Raw genomic sequence first — 17716 nt, forward strand, 5'->3', positions numbered from 1 at the left:
AGTGTCGTCGCGAGGTGTCTTAAGCTCTCGAGAGGTAAATCGCGATTTATTATTCCTCGGATCACGCATAATCAGTTGTGACATACGCAACGACAAACGATCATGACAATGATCGCGAAAGAGAAACTCGGAGAGCGGGATTCTAATTGAAATTGCGAAGCGATCACGCACTGTCAAATTTAGATCGAGAACGCAGGGAGACTACGTTACGCTATCATTGTACGTTTTAGGTTGAAAAAATTCGAGGAATATCCGGAGATAGACGGACATTAACTCTAATCTAAAATAAAGCGAATAAGAGAAAAACAGCAGGAAGTCTCCTTCCTACTTTCCCAGGAGAGAAAGAACTTTTACTGAGAAATATGTACTTTACACGCGAGCTAACATACTTCCTTTGATTTGATGAATCTTTTTGGCAATTTTTAAGTCACTATTTTTAATACGCTTTTGATGTTTTAATAAAATAAAAAAAATATTCTTATCTCTTTTAAATTAAATTCTTTACTTTTAAGAATTCAAGATCCTATTAATCTGTTTGTTGACCAACTTTGAAGCGAGTGTTAGTTTTAAGTCTTAAAAACGCGATCCATGAATTTGTGTGACACAATGTGAAATTTACTACATAAGATTATCATTCCGTATCTGCGACAATGACTTATCTCTCGAAGGTCGTCTGCGGAGGCAAAGAAGATGACCTTGTCGATTTGACAAACTCAGAGCCCAAAGAGAAATTGACCGGATTAGTGAAACGAGGGCGTGTACGACAAAATGTGACAAAAACCAGGACGCATTACCTCATGATTTTACATTGTGTCGCATTTGCATGTAGTCATTGTTTACAGCGATCATTATAATTCTGGAATGATACTTTACACGCGAACTAACACACCTCCTTTGATTTGATGAATTTCTTTGGCAATTTTTAAGTCACTATTTTTTATACGCTTTTAATGTTTTAATAAAATAAAAAAAAATATTGTCTTTTAAATTAAATTCTTTACTTTTAAGAATTTAAGATCCTATTAATCTGTTTGAGCTTTAGATTGGCGTTATAAAAGAGAGATACAAACGCAGCAATGTATCTCTTGCAAATAGCTCTATTATTTTAACGTATAATTCTATCTTATTATTATATTACGTTAACACATTTTACACGTTTATGATATTTTACATTTTTCTCGACAGTGCTGTGCGTTATATTTCGAAGTGTGAGTTAACCGGCCAACGAGCCGCAGGCGATAATGGCGAAAGTAATGGTTTGCTCCAGTTTCCCCGAGGCTACCGTAGCTGTTACACCCCCGCCTTCTAGCGACATGCCAAAGTAATCATTCACCGTAGATCCTTAAAACTGTTAATCCTTAAATTTCCGGATTAATCCGTCTTTCCTGCGAGCGTTTCTTTACACAAACGATTAAATGAATCGTTGCTTGAGGTGCTTCCTAAAAAACTTTGCGTTATTTTTTTCATCTTATGAAAATTCATCAAAAAATATTATTTATTTATGTCGAAGAAATTTAGAAAAATAATAATCGCTCAAAAATCTTTAATGCTAAATTTTTTTGGATTTGCAATTCTTTTTTTTTTTTTTTTGACATAAAACAAGTATTGCGATTCCCCTCAGGCGTTTCCCGACGTAACGATACCGACATAAACGTCGCCTGGGGCTTCGCGTCTCGACGTCGGCCGAAAAATAAAACTCATAGATCGAATTAACGCGCGAAAGGAAAAGGCGACGTGAACCTGTCAAACGTAGCCTTGTTCGCAAAATCTGATATGGCAAATGTTGCATGAAAATTCGACGAAAAAGAAGATACTTGTCCGGGAGAAAAATACACGTATTCTTCAACTTTTCAGCAAATATTACACATTTCCAGTGAAGCGAAGAGTGAAATCAGGAGAGAAATTAATCTGCCAATCTAGAACAATAGAATCATGAAGGGGTTGACGCATCGCATCGCTTCAAAAAACGAAAGAAACCTTGAGAAAGGGATCTCTTATTCGCGCAAAGAGACTCGGACGAGAGGAATTTCGGCAAATTTGCGCGGCGAATCGCGCCGAGAGATCGATCGGGTGTGTCTGGTCCAGTCCGGTCCGGTCTGCGATCCCGTAACCGGACGAAAGAAACCGGGGTGCGCTCCGACATGACGTAACCTCTGGAGGAGAAAGCGGACGCGCACATATGGACGTGTACGGCCCGTAAAAAGTATACGGAGCTCTCGCGCGATTCATCAATTACGCGAGAATTATCATTGTTCCTCGCACAATCCAGAGTCCCAGAACACACTCGTCAAATCGCGTAACCGAAGGTCCTCGCTTCCGTGACGTCACGTGACAGGAATCTTCTCGGCGAAGAAGATAATCCATCCTCGTCGATTCGTAATGCAGGCAGGAATCTTCGCGGTAATTGCTCATACGGGATTTGATTACGTTGATAGACCGTGAATGTCATTTAATCTTGAACCGCGAAGATTGATTAGATCTTTGATGCTTCGTTTCTCGAAGCTCGCTTCGCGAGTAAGTTCAATTAAGAAGCCAGATATGAAGAAATTGCGCTTAAGAAGTCTTCTCTCTCTCTCTTTTATCACACTTTTCTATTTTCTTCTCTTAAATCCTTAAATAATTAGGGTATTCTTGATAAAGGGGATCAGGAAGCGAGTGGTATATCTGCGAGGAATAGCGAGTACTTTTTCCGGAGATGTGATAATTTATCCAAGGAGGAAAAGCATTCGCACATAACGGTATATTCCTCTCGAAGGCCGACGAAATTCATAAAATTGTCATCGGCGATTATTTCAGCGCCAGCTGAAAAGAATCGGTCGTCAATAACGATCGGTATTTCTATCCCGATGGCTTCCGGATAAAAATCCCCTTAATAAGCTTCGTGGTAAAAGTCGAGGTCGAAGAAATTTATTGTTACCGAGAAATCTATGGGTAAAAAAAAAAAAAAAGATAAGCACTATTTTATTTCTCATTACAAGACACGTGACGCCGCTAATTAACGCAGCCTCGTAACCGTGCTGCGAGTTTATTAACGCGCGCGCAAGATACGTCTCTGGTATGACCTTATTTATCCTTTCGGAGAACCAGAAGGTTTAACTTGCGAGAAGATAGGGATTTTTCTCGACTATCCATGTCGCTGCCGCTCCTTCAGACAAAGCGAGATATGGCATTGTTAGGAAACGCGAGATTTTATACGTTCCTTTTGCGTTGCGTAAAAAGAATTCATTCAGGTTGTCAGTTGTGTACTATATCTATAAAAATCCAATACTCTGGAAAAATAAAGAAGAATTATATACGACAGCATTGTTGTTACAAATCGCATTTTCGCAACGAGTTTCGCGGGAGAGACGTGGTGTCACCCGCCGATACTCGCAAATCGATCAATCTCTCGATAGTGGTCACTGGTCGCGGCAAAAGAACCACACCCGCGGCTTAAACACCCGCGGGCTTCACCAAAGCACTATGTAGCGGTTTACGTAAAAGGCGACAAAGACGCATTGCCATCATAAACTATGTCTCCGCGCTCGTTTCCGTCCTCTCAGAGAGATAATTATTATTTATTTATAACTTAAATGTCGCATGCGAATCCGCCTTCTCAGTCTAATTTTAGTTTAGATTTTTCTCCAGCCGTACAGAAAAAAAATAAGTGTCAAATCAAAACTTGTATACTTAAACTAACGCGTTCATTGTTTCGTATATACGCAACGATCTATAATCTTCTTAGAAGAATTTAATAATTTTAAATTTCAACAATATTATAGTCTTACTTTAATATTGTAATTGTCACCTCAAGAATATATAATTATTTAATTCTACTTTAAGAAAATTATAATCTTTGATTTAAAAATGTTATTTTCTATCTAACATTGTTTCTTTTCCATTCGAGAAAATTAAATCTTAAATCATAAGAATATATTTTTCTTGATTAAACTGTATAAAATGGTTTCACTCAAGTACGCAATTATTCAAGCAATTATATTTTTCTTTAATTAACGCAATATAATCTCATTTCAAGATTTCCATGTTAAAACTAAATATATTTTCAAAACAAGAGTGTCCTTTTTTTCTGTGTGCAGAATAGCAGTGTCTAACAAAAAAAATGTGGACTTTATTCTTTCCATCGATTATAAAAATATGCAGAAATATTCATAGAAATGTAGTTCAATAATAAAAAGTATAAATCTTTTCTTCTAGTTTTGATGCTCGTCAATTATCTCTTTTTTTTTAATTAGATATATTCATGTTTCCTAAGAATCTCCGCGATTTTACAGTAAATATCTGTTCCTGATGTTCTTTTAATTATATTTCCATTTGAATTCTGGCCTTCCTGGTATCCTACATTTAATTTTTTTTCCAGAGAATTTTGGCATTTATTGTTGGACACAAAGGTTCGGGCGCACTTACATCATTTACAAGGTTGCGAGGTTTTCTCACGAACTTGTATGAGATTCAATTGTTCTAAATTGATTCTTCCGACTACGTAGCTATTTGAAAACTGATAAAAGGAAACTAAAATATTTCCGAAGAGTGACAGATTAAACATCAGACTCTGATAAGACTTTATTGTGTGACTACATTTTTAATCGAGAGAGATTTCATCAGAAAATCTAAAAAGACCTGTTCATTTTATACAAAACTTTAAATTCGTTATTATAAATAAATATCTCCTGGATTCAATGCGGACTTTCAAGTATTGGGCATGCATCGTAGACCTAATATAGAAGATGAGAGGATACGTCTGAATCATTCTAAAACTGTCAGTGAGCAATTCGCACTTTGTTAAAAGGCCTGCTACTTGAACAAGTGTCTCCTTTTCAAGTAGCAGACTATTGCAGTTTTTACGAGAACGTCGTAATTTTCCAAGAGATTCCTTTCCCTCATCTCAATTCACGCACCGCAGAATGCGTGAACCATTGCCTGCAGCATCGGAATTCAATATATTTATTTATCAGTTGTGTTTTAACATTCCTCGTGTGTCGAGACAGAGCGGATCTAATTTATTCCTTATAATTAATTCGTAATATGTTGCAAAACTGTCAAACAGAACTGGCTGAAAAAAATGATTTCAAAAACATCAAATTCTTTGTTAAAAATTTAAAAAAATTTTATATACATATATAATTAATTTTATAATTAAGAATCTTTTTCAATAGCGATCCTGGCCAAAAATAGATCTTTAACGCGAATAATCATTTCACTCGATGACTCGTGACGAATAAATAAACTATGCGCAGGTAGCTGCTTTTCCGCGATTATGTAAACTTATTTTAATACGTTGATAAAACACATTGTAAATTACGCTAAGCGAGTCAAAGAAAATTCAAGGAAATAAGAATAAGAAATATGATCAATAATTCATATATAATGATAATATTAAAGTGGAATATTCACGTCGTAGAATGCAGTGCGAGTTGTTGTTTCTGAATTTTAAAGCAACTTATCATCTTGATTATAAAATAAAATGACGCAATGGCAGAAACTTCCGCAACTAATATCGTTAAATAAAACTTGTTATTGATTCATCCGGTGGTCCTTTCTCGATCTCATGCTCGTTCGTCAATTTTGTAGGCTTCTGGTCGCACAATTTCAAAATCAATCGATCGCCTTTGCCGTAAGTTTCTCACGATAAGATGCCAACGACAAAGATGGATATCGGTTTCGCTAGAGATCAACGCTGGAAAAAACGATTCTGTCAGGTGACATTTTTTCCTAATACAAGAGAACCGTAATAAAAGTCACAGCTATTTTTCTTTAATCTTAAATTTTCCTTCAAAAAGATTAGGCAAAGACGAGGAAAATTTATCGAAATTCAATAAATCTGGTCTTATGAATGCTCCATGCGAAAGTGATCGAGATATTTAATGACGCAATCGTCCAGATTTAAGAGAGATTCATCATCAATTAACATATATAGCAACGAACATCGAGCGAGCGAGCGTTTTTACAAAGAGACTCTCGCAAAGAGAGTGAGATTATCCGCGGTGGTAGTTTGATCCGAGCGATCGCGACGCGCGTTTCTAATAATTATCTCTCAGGAACTCCTGAGAGAGATCCCTCGAGATTTCTCGAGATCTCTCGAGACGCCATTTAGATTGTGATCCCAAAATATCCCAGTTAAGGCGACAGAGGCACCTGAGTTTCCTGGTGAACTTTCGAGCGGCTGACTCTCTCGCAGTCGTTCGATTTTTATCCGACGAAGAAGGGCTCCGCGAAGAAGGAGAAACGTGCGTTGCCTCGTCTCGTGCATCAAACGCGTAACGCGGAAAGTGTCCCGAACTGGGACAGAACCCCACCCGCGATCTCCATCGATATCCCGATGGCCTCCGGTCTCTCTCCCCCTTTTTTCGCCTCTCCTCGGCTCGTTCTCTCGATGCCTTCCCTTTCGATCTTTGGTCCTCGCTACCATCCGGCTGACACCGGTGAGGTTTACTAAGAGAGCACGCGTTCCTCCGAAACTTCAGTGCAAAACGCGCGCTCGAACTCGAAGGATCCTCCACTTGATAGAGAAGAGAAAGGGGTGAGAAGGAGCGCGCGCGAAAGATAGAGGAGACCCTGTTGATTTGCACGGGATCTCGATGCGATGTTCAATGGTTTAAGGGTGATTCCTCGTGTGTTTATTTGACTGTGAGTTTTCGGTGCTTTTGATCTTGAAGAAAATGAGGGGTCGCGAGGTTCTTTTAGTATCGTTCGCGCTCATAGCGCTCGGAACTACGACGAGTAAGTGTAATTTTTGAAGATAAAAGTATTTTTTATATATTTACTTATCACTTATATCAAAGGAAAATTTATAGATTTAACAATCCAGCCTTTGCATGAGATTTCATATTCATACGATTCATATATTAATGATTTTATTATATTTCAGAATATCATTTATTAAAATTCATTTCTGAAATGATCCAGAATTTTATTAATAATTAATAATTTTAATTCGTTGTTCTTTTGGCATCGTTGACATTGGTCTTGTTTGCGAGATGGCCTTTCACTTCCAGTGGCATATAAAAATTATTTACGTCCAGACATTTGTTAAGTTAAGACATCACGTTATTAAGTAAGACATAAATGTTCGAACGTAAATAATTTTTATATTTTTATTTTATACGCTTTATATATAAATTTTATATAAATCTTAGCTGGAAATAAAAAGACTTTATGCAAATGAAAAGCTTCAAAAGACAGAACGCTTCTTTTTCGATGTAATTTTGTGAAATGGACCCAAGTAAACATATGTGTATTAATATACATAAATTATATTCCCCGCGTAATTCTCGGGTAAAGTGAAAATTGCGTGGCACATGACACAACACACAGAGCTAAATAGGACGCATCGACGATGCAAAAAGCGATCTTCTGCCGATTGCGTTACCACGCGTATCGGATACACCGTCCTTTAAGGTTGAATTACGACACGTATGACCGGAGCAACCATTCTCAGCAAGGATGATACCATTTATATCATCGACCTCGCGTACATTCGAGCTTCTGACTTTTTTCCAAGAATCACATGACGTAATGATCAATACATTTTGCTTCTTCTACTATTAATATGGATCTGTTTTGCAATTGAATGAAATGAAACGCCTTTTGTTCTCATCTGTCAAGATGATCGCTTTCAGCAGCAAGGCATTGTTTTATACGAAATGTTACATAATACGTTAAAACGAATCCTTTTGCTTCTGCCTTCAAATATCGAGAATACTATCTAATTTTTACGATTTTAACAAGATTCCGAGTGGCACGTGGCGCGTAAGTGACAACTGCAGTATTTATAAAGTCATGTTTATATATGCAATAAAAAGTACACGAACGTCACGCAATTTTACGCGACGTTTAACGCTCAATCAGTCACGCGATAATTGTACACGCAATTATTACCTCAATGTATCCGGGACCGTTGATTATTAATCGATCTCGCATAATCCGTGGATGCTTAATCTCCCGCGGATCATCCTCCGCTTCGCTCTTTTACGAGGAGCGACCTCGCGTGTCCATGCAAAACGATTGGTACAGTAACAATCGCAGCTTAACGCACTGGTGATCGGTCGATGATGTCAACCGTTGAAACTCCCTGCATCTCCGCTAAGTCATACTTCTTGTCTGACACGTGCGAAATCGAACGAGCGATCTTGTTCTGTCGTAGAGTGCCCGAAGAAGAGAACGTCGCCGATCAGAGAGATTCTCTGCTACACTTCTGCCCTCGATGCACAGCTACTGGCCGATTCCATATGCAGCTGCACCACTCTGGTGCATCAACATCACGACATCCGGGATCTCTCGGTTTCCGGTAAGTTCAATGCGTCCTGAAAGATAATGCACGCATTATTAGTTTTAATATTTTGCGATCGAAAAAGTAGATATAATTGAAAAATAGATAAAAATGACATTTGATTTTTGAAAAAATTTAAATAGGATGGATATAATTGATTACTGCATAGATTGCAGCAAAATTCTGTAAATTGAATTTATTCTTAAATAAATGCGACATCGATGATATTTCAGATATTGTCGATTTGTAAAAGTCCCTGAAAGAGATGCACCCGCCTCTTCAATTTGTCATTTCTATTCACGATCCCTTTAATATTTTGCGATCGAAAAAGTAGATATAATTGAAAAATAGATATCGATTATGAGATAAAAATAACAAGTTTGATTTTTGAAAAAATTTAAATGAATGGATGTAATTGATTACTGCATAAATTGCAGCAAAATTCTGTAAATTGAATTTATTCTTAAATAAATGCGACATCGATGATATTTCAGATATTGTCGATTTGTAAAAGTCCCTGAAAGAGATGCACCCGCCTCTTCAATTTGTCATTTCTATTCACGATCCCTTTAATATTTTGCGATCGAAAAAGTAGATATAATTGAAAAATAGACACCGATTATGAGATAAAAATGACGTTTGATTTTTGACAAAATTTAAATGGATGGATATAATTGATTACTGCATAGATTGCCGCAAAATTCTGTAAATTGAATTTATTCTGAAATAAATGCGACATCGATGATATTTCAGATATTGCCGATTTGCAAAAGTCCCTGAAAGAGATGCACCCGCCTCTTCAATTTATTATTTCTATTTACGACCCCGAGATGACACTCAGAAATTCGACCATAGTTCGGCAGGAAGCTGTCGCTCGGATTATCACCGTTATAAATGAGGTATAATATACCCGTCTTACTAGCTACTGTTTTATTTTTTCAAAGCGATATTTTATCCTCTTCTTGATGACTTTATTAAGTGGTCACATTGAATATATTTTAATAATCGAGCAGTTAAATATAGCTAAATAAATAAGGAATAAATGGAAATGTAAAAACGTAAATATTGAATCGTGAAACAAAATATGTCGGTACACAAATTAATTAAGGAATTTTTCAAGGTGGATGGCGTGGAAATGAATGTGACAGCGGGTTCCAAAGAGCGTCTTTACAATTTCATCAAAAGTCTGAGAGACGAAATGATACGAAAATCTTACGACAAGAGGATCTTTCTGACTTTACCTATTAAACCGGAGGGTCTGGCCAAGCAGTTCGACATGAAAGAACTCGTAAAGTAAGAATTCTGTCGTCGACATATGATTATTCATTCAACAAAGTGTTTTGAAAAAAATTTTTACTAATCGTCGACTTTTATTTTTCATTTTTTTAATAGATATATCGATCTATTTACACTGCCAACGGATTACATGACGGACGAGGACGAAGCCTTTGTCACCTTTCACCCTTCGCGTTTGATGGGACTCTTCGACATGCTAAACACGGACAGCTTGGTGGACTTGATAAGCGAATTAGGTGCACCCAAGCATAAGATTATGGTGACTTTGCCGGCCAATGCATACAGATTCGCTTTGAAGCACGAGGCCGAGAACGCTCCCAGGTCGCAAACTACGGAAAAGGAACCTACACCTATCGATCGTGAACAGGTGCATGCGCCCTTTCTAGCTATATTTTTTCTACAGTTAAAACAAGACGAATTTGTTCTATGATTACATTGACTATCCTTAAACTTTTTGAACTTCTCGATCTTCTTGTAGCTTTGCGAAGCCATAAATGATGGGGAATGGACCGTGGAACGAGATGAAGACCTCACGGCACCGTATGCATTTCAAAACAAAACATGGATCGCTTTCGAGGATAAGATCTCAGTTGGAATAAAGGTTCATATGCACATCTGCTAATCGCTTGCCCAAAAAATATTACAATTTAATATAGAAAAAAAAATTAAAAACAAATAAAAATTGATCAGTTTGTACGACAAGATATCTAATTTTAGGCGAAATACGCGTTGCTACGGGATCTGGCGGGATTGGCGGTGCGAGATGTAAAAAACGATGTAAAAACCGAGTGCGAGATGCCATTGACGGAAGAAATATATCGTTCCTTCACGGAATTTAAAAGAAAATCGAGGCAAGCCGTATTGAACGCGCTGGAAGAGGATCTTCATGTATACGAGAGAATTTGTTTCTATATTTCATTTTCGAATTATTTCGTCTATTCTATTTTTCCAAGATTGTAAGTCGTTACAATTAAATTTCAGCAAACTCAATTCTCGTATCCCAATAAAGCGAAAACGTCCAGCTTTCGCGTCGTTCGTGTAGTGGATACGGAAGGACACATTAGAGCTGTGCGCGAAAACACGCAAACCGAGTTTGTCTGCAGAAGACAAGGCTACTTTGTTCATCCTAAAAGTTGCAACAGGTGATGAAACAGCGATCTATAAGTTAAATTTCAAGATAAGATAGGGATATAATTAAACTTGTCATCTCATCATTTCGCAGATTCTATCGCTGCGTGAAATTCAATCAAGCGATAGAGGACTATTCCGTCTTTGAATTCGATTGTCCGGCCGGTCTGTCGTTCGACGAACGCACCGAGGTCTGCGTCTGGCCGGGTTCCTTGCCTCAGGGCTCTCCCTGTCCAGGTAGCAGCGAGATAGCTCCCGTTGCGCCCAAGAGATTCGAATGCTCCCAACCTGGCTACTATGCGGATCCGCAAAACTGTCGTTGGTTCTTCGCTTGCATGGACTTGGGTGCGCTAAATTTTTACATTATTATTATTGTTACTTATCATATATAATTTTTAAAATTGAAAAAATATACGAAAATTTTTAAATAAGATTATTGTTACATACAACTTTATGAATCGACAGGCGAATCGCAGTTAATGGCGTTCGAATTTCGCTGTCCGTATGGCTTGGTGTTTGACGAGAAGAGATTAGTATGCGAGTGGCCCTGGCTGGTCCCGGCTTGTTCGGAGTCTGGGTCGGCTTATACCAGGACAGAGTATTATGGAGGATACACCGCAGCGGGAAGTTCTACGGGAGGTGCCACTGGTGGTTATATTACTGGTGGTTTACCGGAATACTCCGTCACGGCTGGCACGAGTCACTCTAACATAGACTATTCTAAAGCCGGCACTGGTGTCCATGGAGTAAGTTACTTTACAGGATCCACCGGGAAACATACTTCCGGCGCTGACGCGGTTTCTGGATACGTGGGATCGCCTGGTGCAATTGGTATCGATTATTCTAAACCCAGTGGATACGGGAACACAGTATCCTCTATTCCGACTGGATCGTCCGGTATATATGTCGGTTCGATATCTCCTGCGGGGAAGAGTAGCACAGGATATTCTACATCGGGTAGCAAAATTAGCAATACTGGATCCAGCGGATACAGAATCGATGGTGGATATACTGCATCAGGAGGAATTACTGCAGGATCTACAGCGGAGGGATATTCCGGAACCGCTGGTGGAAGTCATTTGACAGGAGGAGGTGCAATTTATTCAGGTAGACATGAACCAAGTTACTCTGCAGCGGGCGGATATACAGGAAGCGTTGATGCGAGTAAACCGATAGTAGTGACTTATCCAAAAACGGGCTACTTCCCATCCACAGAATCGCCTGGATCATCTGTCAATATTCGCGTAGATTCCACCGGTCCTAAATACGTCGGCTCGACGGGATCGTCTAGTTCAATTGGTGTCGATTATTCTAAACCTGGATACGGAGGCACGGTATCCTCTATTCCGACGTATACCGGACCGTCCAGTATATATTTCGATTCGATATCTCCTGCGGGGAAAAGTAGCACGGGATATTCCACGTCGGGTAGCAAAATTAGCAGTACTGGATCCACTGGATACAGAATTGATGGCGGATACTCTGGTGGATATACTGCACCAACGGGAGGAGTTACTACAGGTTTCTCCGGATCTGCAACAGGAAGGTATTCCGGAACCGCTAGTGGAAGTCATTTGACAGGAGGAGGTGCAATTTATTCAGGTAGACCTGAACCAAGTTACTCTGCAGCGGGCGGATATACAGGAAGCGTTGATGCGAGTAAACCGATAGTAGTGACTTATCCAAAAACGGGCTACTTCCCATCTACAGAATCGCCTGGATCATCTGTCAATATTCGCGTAGATTCCACCGGTCCTAAATACGTCGGCTCGACGGGATCGTCTGGTCCAATTGGTGTCGATTATTCTAAACCTGGATACGGAGGCACGGTATCGTCTATTCCGACGTATACCGGACCGTCCAGTATATATGTCGATTCGATATCTCCTGCGGGGAAAAGTAGCACGGGATATTCCACGTCGGGTAGCAAAATTAGCAGCACTGGATCCACTGGATACAGAATTGATGGCGGATACTCTGGTGGATATACTGCACCATCGAGAGGAGTTACTACAGGTTTCTCCGGATCTACAGCAGGAGGATATTCCGGAACCGCTAGTGGAAGTCATTTGACAGGAGGAGGTGCAATTTATTCAGGTAGACCTGAACCAAGTTACTCTGCAGCGGGCGGATATACAGGAAGCGTTGATGCGAGTAAACCGATAGTAGTGACTTATCCAAAAACGAGCTACTTCCCATCTACAGAATCGCCTGGATCATCTGTCAATATTCGCGTAGATTCCACCGGTCCTAAATACGTCGGCTCGACGAATTTATACACAAGCTCCGGCGCGTTTAATGCCGATGGTTATTCAGCTCCTACCGGCATTTATTCAGGAGTTAGTCGTCAACCGTCGTTCGACAAAACCGGCTCGGCATTTGACATTGGATCGTCTTATCCTGGAGCTATCGGCGGACAATCAACTGCAAAGATATATGAAGGATCGATCGGTGCGGGATATTCCAAAGCTACGAGCGGGATTTTGCAAGGTTCGACGAGTTCAGATCGAGTCTCTTCAGCAACTCATTTCGGTAGCGATGCCTCAAAATCCGTAACTTCAGGAATTTCTGCTGCCTCCGGCCATACTGATGCTACGATTACTGATGGCAGATATTTTGGAAGCGGTAGTGTACCATCTTCTGGTGTGGCAGGCGCTTCCTCGACAAGATATAACGGCGAGGAAGGATATACAGTTCCCGTATTCTTATTACATGGAGAACCGACCTATCCCTTGATTAGACCAACAGAAGCTGAAATAAAAAATCACACCGGAATATCAGACGTAATAAGAGATTACGCAAAACCCGACTTAGTGAGACCTAATTTGAATATCAGCATTTTCGGCAATGAAATTCCTACCGCTTACGATATTCCAAAAGGCGGTACGATCGTGACTGGGAGCGACGTACAAGGAAATATTTTTACCGATTCTTCAGGAACTGTCTTCAGGCATGGAAATATTCCCGGTGGGACATCGTCCCCTGTCATTCATGAAGGTACTATTTTAACAGGAGGAGTACAACCTGGATATATCGCTTCCGGAACACCACAACCAGGATACGTGATTACAGACGAATTGAAAACTGCAAATATCGGATCAGCTAGTCCGGGACCTTTAATATACGGCTCGCCAACTCCTGCAATTTCGGTGTCCGGTCCTTCGACGTCCGGTGTCGATTTGAAAGGTGACATTACCCCGGGTATCGTTATTTCTGGACAAACCGCTCCTGGAGTATCTATAGGAAGTGCCGCTCAACCAGGAATCATCGAATTTTCAACCGCTAAATCTTACATACCGCCAGCAGGAACAACTTATCATGGCGGTGCTGCAACAAGAGGATGTTCAAGCAGTTATCCGGGCGAAGGGTTGACGCCGACGCGTCCTCAAGGCTACAAACCTGATGGCGGATGCGGCATCGTCAACACTGCTTACGATATTGGCAAATATTCGGAGAGCGACGTGCCGGATTATAGACCGACCAGCGCCACTCTTCCCGACTCTATCGTACCTGGAGGTAGAATAGAAGGTACCAGCAATGTTATTTTTGGTCCTACTTCACAAAGTTCGACTACAGCCGCGCCAGGGTATTCCTCGCCTACATCGGCCGTTTTCACACCGAGTGGATTCACGAAAACTGGTTTAACCAGGACAGGTATAACTACTGCCATTCTCGGAGGCGGTGGGAGCTACTCAGTAAGCACAAGCGAGCGCCGACCTGCTTATCCAGAGAATATCAGTGAGAAAGCATTCGAGGGAGCCGGGTACACAAAGATATCATCCAGTAGCAATGCTGCTGACTTATCTGTTACCTCGACTCCGCCTGGTTATTCTTCGACAGCTTCGCCGAGTCGCGTACAGTCAGCTACTTCCGGTTATTCGTATCCTAAGCCAAACGTTCAGCTCGGAACAAGCGGCATAACGTTCACACCATCGTCAGTTTCATCGATTGAGAATAATTTACCCATTACGTCGCCAAAGCCGTTCTCGAGCATTAATGTAGACGGTGGATCGTCGGGCGGCATCAATGTAGCATTTGGATCTAAGATACCAACAGTGCCGACCGATCGTCGCTTATCAACACCGACAGATTCGTCTGTAGTTTACACTACCAAACGCCCAGAAATTTATAAAACGACTCTCTTTGAAGCGGCTAAGATTCCAGTGTCAACCTTCAGACCTATTATCGACGCCGGGTACAAGACAGTAACCGCCCCTTCGAACATTCCGTTCTTAACCGATGATCGATTTGTCCAACAAATTGGCAGTTCGCAAGCTGCATCAATATCAACATCTAACATCGATTTAGGATCATCTTTTCAACAAACTGATTTCAGCAGCAAAAAGGATTATGGTTCTTCTTTAGTTTCCGAATATCTTCCAGCAAAGTCAACTAAGCCTGGTGTAATCGCGTCTACCACGAGGTATGAAGTACCTGAGGTGACTGTGCGTCCAGACAACGTCGGGGTAACGTACAAAGAACCTTCATCGTTCGCGTACAAAGGTCCTTCCTCGATCATGTCGCCCACTACCTTCAGGCCTTCCAACGTGTATTACACCGGTCAAGGATTTTCATCTTCCACAGAAACAACCTCTAGCGGCTCTCCGACAAACCTAGGTATTTCGAGAGACAAGATTGACAAATTAATTACAAACTACAACAGAGGCACTGTGAAGTATATGCCAAGCGTATACGATACCACTGCGAGCTTAGGATTCGGTTCGAACGCCAAGAAATTCTCGTCGCCCGGTTCGACGACATCTTCGTACGAAGTCGCCACAAAGTCTCCCGAAGGCAAGGGCAAGGTCATCGTGAAGTGGAGCGATCTACATCCGCTTCTTCTAGGCAAGCTTGGAGCGGAGTGTACGTGCAAAGCTGATCCTTTCGCCACTCTTCGTGGTCCAGTGAGGAAGTTGATCGCCTCTTCGAAGGGCAAGGTAGATCTCGCCAACTACGACTCATCCGAGATCTACGTCGATCTCGAGAATGGCTCTTCCGAAGGGGAAACCACCGATTATGACGGTTTTCCGGCGCAACCCTATAAAATTAGCCCGCACGAAACGTCGACCAACCAGCCGTCGTCCTCTTACTTACCCGTACCTTCGACGACAGTCAGCACGAGAAATTTCGGTCCAGGTTTTCGTACCGAATCGTCCACAGGTAACGCACCTTTCGAGGTCCATCTTGGTTTTCGAACTGGCAGGAAATTGAAGGATGTCGATTCATCACCGAACTCGATCGCCGAGGACGATCTAGAGGAAGATCCTAATCAAATAATCAACGGCGCCACCGATTGCGCCAGGCCAGGCCTCTTCAGACACCCTAGTCTCTGCAATAAATTCTACGCCTGCCATTGGGATCAATGGAAGAAAAAATTCACGCTTCACATCTTCAATTGTCCGATTCACTTGACGTTCGACTCGAAAGCGAGCGCGTGCAATTGGCCGAGTAAGGGTCCTGCTTGCCAAGCCGACAATCTATTAGTGTAAATTCGTCATTAGACATTTATATCTCGCCGTCTTCTTTATACCTTCATGATATGATGATCGTTTTCTTTTGTACATAATAAACAGAGACGAAAGTTTAATTGTAAAAATGTTAGAAATCACTTCTCAGATCGTTCGTGTTAATTCAATTCGAAAGATTGATTCGTCATTACACAAACAATGGGATGTTGCGATATATCATCAAATATAGAACGACTTACTTTCACGCGGATTGATCTCTGGGTACTTGAAGCGATTGATGGCTGTTTTGAGTCCATCTTGACACCTAGATTCCCCTTCCTCCTAAACGTTTCCATTGAATAGTATCGATGATATATCTCGTTGAAATAAATCTTGTAACATCGGAGAATGGACTCGTGAGAAGGTTGAAACTCGTCGAGACGTAAGGGGAAGGCTAAGTACAAGGCGATCGAGATGCAGGCTGCGGGAAAGCGTTGTCAAAGTGAAAGTAGTCCGTGCCCGCGTCGATCTAAAAACCGTCGAGTAGTATTATTTATATTCTTATATTCTAAATTTATATGTAAACATTGAATAAATCGTCTAAAATATCCATCTGCTCAAAAATAATAATGAAAATAATAATAGCGTTGCTTTTACAAAATTATCGAGGCGTTAAAAATAGAAAATCTTGAGAACGTCGAATAAGAAATAAAACTTATTCTCTTTGTTTAATTTAAAATAGCGCTCTTTTATAACATTTTTATTAAATATAACAAGCGTTTCTTACCGCAGGTAGATTTCATGTCGGCTTCTATTTGACGTAATGATATAATCATATCGCATAATTGATATAGTTTCCGAATTTTGTCCTTTCCTTTTCGGTGTTTATGATTTTCCATGACATTCCTGAGAAATAATAAACTTAATTTTATATTCATGCTATGCATTTATGTTAATTTTCCGTTTCTATCGCTATTGTCGCAAAAATATTATTTATTCATATTATTTAGTCGCTAATGAAAGAAACTTAGCGATAACATCGATGTATATTTTTTTCCTGTAATTCTGACAGCGCTTTGAATACTATGTCATCGAATATTGTTACAATTTTAATAAACAATAAATTACACGACACCAAGATGCAAATGTACTTGTTAATTGATTCCCATATATTTGTTGAAATATTAGAAAACTTCAGCAAAACTTTATCAGCCAAAAATTGTAGAAAAATAACATAGATAATTATTTTAAACATGTATTATTTCTTTAAAAAATTATATGTTTGCACATTTTTATTTTTAGACTTTCAACTCGATAATTAAAGACTATTTTCTCAAATGGAAAGAGAGATCGATTAGCGTTTTTTTCTTTATAAACTTTTGTCTCTTTGCATTTGAACTGTTGATATCAGAAGAAGCGCGATGGTCCTTTATTTTCAAAGTTACTTTCCTTTCTCGCCGAGAAATTGTCACTTTTGTCACTACTTAACCAGCCGACTTGCCAATCGACGATTGGAGAGGGGTCACCATTACCAATCAGCGGGAAAGAGAGCAGCCAGTAGAACGGGACGCAAAACGAA

The 17716-nt window shown here is 40.2% G+C and overlaps 1 protein-coding gene across 1 annotated transcript; it reads left to right on the top strand.

The window, feature by feature from the left end:
* Positions 1 to 5988: 5988 nt before the first annotated feature.
* On the top strand, positions 5989 to 17275 carry LOC145968130 (uncharacterized). The gene is made up of 10 exons (XM_083093383.1): positions 5989 to 6717; positions 8141 to 8284; positions 9020 to 9165; positions 9387 to 9559; positions 9659 to 9929; positions 10041 to 10163; positions 10280 to 10450; positions 10544 to 10704; positions 10785 to 11035; positions 11156 to 17275. Exons 1-10 carry the CDS (start codon positions 6657 to 6659, stop codon positions 16177 to 16179), a joined length of 6525 nt encoding a protein of 2174 aa, XP_082949509.1. The 5' UTR covers positions 5989 to 6656; the 3' UTR covers positions 16180 to 17275.
* Positions 17276 to 17716: the final 441 nt, after the last annotated feature.

This window comes from Camponotus vicinus, unplaced genomic scaffold, assembly GCF_025532165.1.
Source record: "Camponotus vicinus isolate PSW18456_S1 unplaced genomic scaffold, iyCamVici1.0 SCAF_3, whole genome shotgun sequence".
Lineage (NCBI taxonomy): Eukaryota > Metazoa > Arthropoda > Insecta > Hymenoptera > Formicidae > Camponotus > Camponotus vicinus.